Genomic DNA, 7,080 nt, shown 5'->3' on the forward strand with positions numbered 1-7,080 from the left:
TAAAAGAAAAGGTTAAGAAGTCTTGTGCTTGAGGAAGTCTTTCTCTTTGGTAGAAAGTTGATCTTTGAGAAGTAGAATTCTTCCCATCAGTTTGCTTCCTCGCTTTACTCTACTTACTGAGAAGAAAGAGTTTCTCAACTATTTATACTCATTACATTAAATGCAAGTCAGACGGTACAAAGTACGTGGCAAGCTTCTAGAGGTGAGCTTGTCATTTGTTCTCAAATATACAGGCTTTTGCCGTATATGAACATAGTATTTCATAAAGTAGGTAAGCGTGCTTGGAGACAATAGAGTGACTTCATACGGGTACTTTATTTTGAAAGGTATGGGTTAGTCCTTTGTGTGTAGGAGGATAAAACAAAAACTAATCTTGGTCAACAAGATTCATTTGATCACTGACACTGAACTAACACTAGGGTTTCTTCACTGTATGCTGAATCTTGAGTAGATTTTACACATGTGTAGACATGCTTGTTATCATTGAAACTGCATCAGATCACGAACTGCTTGTCTTTGTCTTCAGTTTTATCTTCGATATCACTGAAGGTTATGTGGTGTGAGTTTTGTCTTCCTGAAGAATGCTTGTCTCTATGAGAATTACAATACTTGTTCAGCGATCACTGAACAAACTCAGTGATGATCGCTGAAGCTGAATAAAGAGAACGTATTTTTCATAAGATAAAAAGGATCATCATTAAATCACTGAGAGAGAGAGGATCACAACACTGTTGTGTAACTGAATATGGAGATCCGTCAAAAGTAGGATCCACCTCTTCAAGAGCAAGTCTTTTATGCACAAATCTCTAAAAATCATTTACCCAATAGGCTAATGAGAGCAAGCTTACAACATCATCATTAGACTACACAGTTTAGATGGTCAAAGAAGGACTTTTGGATAGTAATTTATGGTTTTACATATTCGCACATGGTATTAGGGCCAAAGTCCACTACTTTAATGACTCAACACTCTTCAACAATATGTTCTCATATAGCCTCCGTTTGAGGGAGTATGTTAGAGTCCCGTATCAACTAGGCGAGAACATATTTTAAAAAATAGTGTCGATTCCCTAAAGTGGTAAACATTAGCTCTGATATTTTGTTAGAATAAGTAAAACACTAAAAACCTTTCTCTTCTCAAGGGGTCTAATATGTAAAACCCTTTCTCTTCTGGAAAGAGAAGGGAGGTTCCAACATATATTGAGCAAAAATGATCCAAGCCTAATCAATGTGCGACTCTAACATACCCCCTCCAATAGAGGCTAGACGAGAACAGATTGTTGTAGAGTATGGAGTCCCTTAAGTGGTAGAATTTGACTTTGATATCATGTGAGAATATATGAGACTCTATTAGATTACTTTTCAAAACAATCATTCTTTGACCACCTGGTCTTTGTGGTATGATAAAGTTGTTATAAGCTTGCTCTCATCAGCCTATTGTATAACTGAATCTTGATATATGCCCAAAGTAAGATCTATTTCTTCAAGAATAGGCCTTTTACGGACAAATCTCTAAAATCAATTACCTAACAAGCTAACAAGAGCAATCTTACGACAACATCATTGTACCACATAGAACACATGTTCAAAGAAGGTCTATTTTGGAGAATATTTAATTGGGTTCTACATATTCTCACATGGTATTAGAATAAGGTTTACCACTTCAGGGGCTCAAAACTCTGCAACACTATGTTCCCATATAGCTTCTACTGGAAGGGGCATAGTTCCACATTAGCTAGGTAGGAATAAATTTTAAAATAGTGTCAAAACCCTGAAATGGTAATAATTAGCTCTGATACTATGTAAAAATAAGTAAAACCGGATCTCTAGTCAAATAAAGAAGGGAGGTTCCAACATATATTGAGGAGCAATGATCCAAGTCTAACCAATGTGAGACTTTAAGACATCCCCTACAACAGAGTCTAGACGAGAACAAATTGTCGGAATGTGTTGAGTCCCTAAAGTACTAGACCTTAACTATGATAATATGCGAGAATATATGGAATATGATTAGATTACTTTACAAAAGAACCATTCTTTGATCACCTCGTCTGTATGGTATGATGATGATGTAAGCTTGCTCTCATCAGCCATATTGTGTAAGTGACTATGAGATATATCGAAAGTAGGATCAACCTCTTCAGGAGAAGGCCTTTTATGGACAGATCTCCAAAATTAGTTACCCAACAGGTTGGTGAGAGCAAGCTTACAAGAGCATCACCAGACTACACCGACTAGTTGGTCAATGAAGGATTATTTTGAAGCGTAATTTAATAGGATTCTACATGTTTCATATGGTATCAGAGCCAATACCTACCACTTTAAGGACTCGACACTTTGCGACAACATGTTCCATCTAGCATCCATTGAGGGGGAGGGATACATTACAATCCCCCATCAACTAGGCAGAAACATAATTTAAAAAAGAGCATCGAGTCCCTAAAATAGTAGACATTAGCTCTAATACTATGTTAGAATATGTAAAAACCCTTTATTTTCTCAAGGACTTTTGAAGAACAATACGGGACATTCAAATATTTTCACATGATATTAAAGTCAAAATCTACCATTCTGAGGCAATGCTAGCCCCACCCCACCCTTTCCTTACCCTTTCCTTTTGACACTCAATACATGTGTAGCCTGTATTTAAGGTGATTTGATAAAGTTCTAAATGAGATAGATTTGATTATTGCACTTCCATATGTATGTTGGAACCTACCAAAAAAATCGATCTATATTTAGCTTTATTTGATCCGGGCCGAAATTACATTGGATTTAAGATTTTGTTGAAGGGAGGAGGAAAATCTTCAAGAAATGAAGTTAGAGCAATAATGGTGGATACGATAAGTTGATCGTGGCAATCTATTTTTCACAACAAAAACGAGTAATTTTAACATCCAAATAGAATTACCCCCATCACATAAACAAAAATCATCAACCAAATCTTGTCGAGAAACCCAAAATCTATCTTTTTGCCGCCGCATCTCTCTTTATCTATACCCTTTTTTCTCGCACACGAGCCCACTAAATCATCAGCGCCACAACGGCAACCGGGACAATGAGATGGGACGAATTGGAAGGCGATTTTATGCATCACAACGAAGAGCAAGAAACCCAACAACAAGAACAACACGACTCTTCGTATCTCAATTTTGATTCCTTATCTCTCATTTCTAAGCCCAAGGTAGCAGTTTCTTATCCTTTCCGCAATTTTCGCCCCTTGGGGATGTTTGTGTTGATGAAAAATTGACTTGATTCTATCCGTTCTTTTTGATTTTGTTAGTCTCGTAGCTAATTTCATTTATTTGAAAATCTTTCAGGATTATTATCGAATACTTGAGGTGGATTATGAAGCTACGGAAGAAGAAATTCGTTCAAACTATATTCGATTAGCTCTGGTTCGTCTTCTAATCCCCTTTTTACACTTTGATCCTGGAGATCAAACAGACAGATACAAGAGTTTGATATCGATGTTGATTTGAGAATAATTTGATAATTTCTTGAAAATTTAAATCCGGCACAATTGATTGGTGACGCATATTAATTTCTGATTTTGTGTCTGATTCTTCTAGGAATTGAAATAGATATGTGTAAGCATCCTGTTTTAATCCAAAGAAAAAAAACCCTAATCTTTCAGTAAGTTTCTGATAGGTTATGGATTTATTTCTGCTATATCAAAAGCTAGTTTCTGTTCTTGATATTTAGTTGTTGTTTAAATTCTTGAGTTGGGTGTTCTTTCCATGTTTTTGGTTGTGTATTTGTGATCCTAATTTTAGGGGCCTCTGATCCTGCACAGAAATGGCATCCAGACAAGCAAAAAGGCGAAGATGGCGCCACATCGAAGTTTCAAGAGATAAACGAGGCATACCAAGGTTGGCATTTTTACAAAATTCTTTTCTTGTTTTTCATGTTCAATGAAATGCTTGCATATGTTTTGAAGAATGAGCCAAGGAGTAGTGTTGTTATTTTGATGATTACTTGAGATAGGGCACATGTCATAGACCTGTTATTGAAGAACCGAATACGATTCTATATTTCTATTTATACCCACAATGCAGTCCGCAGAGGTCAAATCCTTTTGGATCAATATATAACAGATTCCGTTTTATTGCATAAAGTTGAGGTGATTCCGAAGGTGTATCATGCAAGAGTAGTAATGCATTGAGAGAGCTACAATTCATAAAGCAAACAAAACCAAACAAACCCAGTGAGGCCCACGCGGAGTAGGGTCGGAGGAGCGTAAGATGTATGTAGACGGCATACCTTACGTCTACCCCATAAGTTGTACGTAAAGACCCCTGGCATGGAAAAAAAGCATGATTCCGTGAGAAACATTTGGATCCAACAGCTTGAAGTAGATGAAAGAGATAAAACATGAATGGAAGAATAGCAGGTAAGGGTAATCGAATAACTAGAAAGGTACTGCAGCACGAACGAACATTAAAAGCATATGTGAAGGCACTAGACCACTAGACTAACTAAAGAGGTACAATTCATAAAGTTCAAAAAACCATTCGGTATTGTAGGTTTTGGCACTAGCAACTCAATCCCCATGATGGCAGTATGACCCTATTTATGTATCATTGTTCCTTTTATCCTTCCAAATATGCATCATTCGGTGAATCTTTTGTTATGTGTCAACAATAATGTAGTTTTACTAATAAAATATCACAAGTTATGTGCGTAGCGGAAAATTCACCAATTGTTGATACCATGAGTAAGAGAATATTACTTTCTAAGCTACAAAATGCCAATCTTGTACGTATTTGCATATATAAAAAAAGGGTGCTTAGTTCTTCAGACTAGACCGAGGACAAGGGAGGAGTAATATTTGGTCTTCATATAAAAAATAAATAGATGAAAATTCATAAATTATAATTTTATAGTTCATCCAAGAAGAATTCAGCAGTAAAACTCATATCTTGCATCTATATAGAGAGAGAAAAGAGATAAGGTTACACAATCAACTCTTTTTTGGATGGTTTAGCCTGATAAGGGTGCCTCAAGGAGAAGTAGAGGCTTGATAGATTAAGCTTAAGTTGATGTTTTATATACATTACAGAAACAGCCACTCTGCTCGTTTAGGTCTCTGCACATCCCACCCCCACCCCAACTGAGGTGGGATATATTGGGCTTGTTGGGTTTGGCTTGGTTTGGTTTGGTTTGGTTTGGTTTATATAAATTATGAACTATAGGATGACTTCTTTCGTATCTGGTATGATTTTAGGATATGGATATATTAGCACATATATAAGTGCTTCTTAATTCTGTTTTTATTTTGATTATTTTAGAACCATTGAATCCGATAACCACTCTCTTTTATCCCTGCAACGTAGACTTGTAGATGTTCATATGGGTTTGTAGACTTGGTTCATTCTTTGTGTGTGGTTTTATTAGAATTTATCTTGGATAATTATGTACAAGGAGTTTATTGTGGATCAATTGATCCTCTAGTGTTAGGAGATGAGAGAGATATTAGTTTATACTTTCGCGATTCAACACTTTGATGCCACAGATGAGGGAGGACTGCCTAAGACCAACCATAAGCTAGCTTATTGAAAAAGCCCCATTTGGGTCATCATAAATCAGATTTTTGAAAAGCTACTTTAAGTAACGTTTCAATAAGCTCCATGTGCTATTTCCCCCCTTTTCAACAACCCCATTTGGTTGAGAGCTAGTTCTTAGTAACATATCTCCAATGGGTGTGTGTTGTTGCTTTTTCTCCCCACATTCTAACAATCCCTTCCTATCAAAAATTAAGATAGAGCCTAAAAGGTCTATAGTCTGCAAATAAATGGATATTTTCACATGGAACATATTGCAGAATGTAAGATGAAAAATTAAAATTTGTTTGATAAGATTTTCTCGTTCATCGAAATATAAGATGGAAAAAAGGCTAGAAATTGTTTTTATTAGGATTGAAACCTTAACCTCATTCAGTCAAATAGTCGACACATATTTTTGTTTACAATTTATAAGTGGCATTTGGAGAGCTTTTTTAAACCAATTCTGGTGATCTGAAAGCATACGCGGTTTACCAAACATCATTTCTATACGGTTTACACTCTTTTTAAAATGTCAATGGGAAAATAGAAACAAAATGAACCGAGGCCTTAGACGTTATATTATTTCTACTATCTTCTATGCGAAAAGAACCGATAAATGACCAGGCTTCTCGGAACTTTTGGCATAACTTTTTTTTTATGGTTTTTTTGCAGTTCTAAGTGATCCTATCCGGAAACAAGAGTACGACAAGAAAGGAATGCTATATCTTTATGATTACAACATCGTTGTAAGTATGATCGTTCATTTATTCATACTTTGAATCCATGAATGGGTGTTTCATGAACTAACACCGTACGTGTGGGGAATGCAGGATTACCTCAACCGTTACAAGGGACTTATCTTAACGTGCAACGGGCTTGGGATGAAGACCTCGATATTGTGAAAGATAAAGAGTTTAATGGTACATATGGTTGGATGTTATCTTTAGAAGTGATGAAGTTGCAGTTTTAGATTTATTACTACTACTACTACTACTGATGACTTACTATGTAAAGCTTTGTATCACTCTTGATTTTATGATGGTTGAAACACCCATTTTCACAGGCTTTCTTCCACAACTGGAATTCACAATTCCAAAGGGCATGAGTGATTCTGATGTTACTACTTTGGATATGTTTGGGAATTTAAATTGATGTTTTGATAATTGTGGAGTTTTGTCTTCAAACATCTTATTATATATTTGGCATGAACCATAAGGTATTCTGCATTTTGACCTTTAAGAAGTTTGTGAATTGATATGGGTATGCTTGGTTGGTGTACAAAATGTTTTTGAAAGTTTTTTTTTTAATTATAACTTTTTTGATTTTTTGTTTGGTTTACATTAGGGGTGTAAATGATACGAGACAACTCGTGATCTACTCGAGATCAATTTAGTCTACACTCTTGGTTCGAACTCGAGTTGACTTGACATATTAACGGGTCGAGTCGAGCCAAGCTATCCAATACTCGATCTAAAAAGATTGTGAGATAATAGATTTTTTTTATATATAATTAGTTTTAATATAATCAGTTTTA

General features: G+C 35.7%; 1 protein-coding gene across 1 annotated transcript; it reads left to right on the forward strand.

Annotated features, from left to right (window-relative positions):
• The first annotated feature begins 2,817 nt into the window (after window positions 1–2,817).
• LOC112509446 (chaperone protein DnaJ-like) lies at window positions 2,818–6,730 on the forward strand. Its single transcript, XM_025114410.1, has 5 exons — window positions 2,818–3,184; window positions 3,321–3,398; window positions 3,797–3,872; window positions 6,219–6,292; window positions 6,377–6,730. Exons 1-5 carry the CDS (start codon window positions 3,059–3,061, stop codon window positions 6,446–6,448), a joined length of 426 nt encoding a protein of 141 aa, XP_024970178.1. The 5' UTR covers window positions 2,818–3,058; the 3' UTR covers window positions 6,449–6,730.
• Window positions 6,731–7,080: the final 350 nt, after the last annotated feature.

This window comes from Cynara cardunculus (assembly GCF_001531365.2).
Source record: "Cynara cardunculus var. scolymus isolate 2C chromosome LG 3, CcrdV1, whole genome shotgun sequence".
NCBI classification, from domain to species: Eukaryota; Viridiplantae; Streptophyta; class Magnoliopsida; order Asterales; family Asteraceae; genus Cynara; species Cynara cardunculus.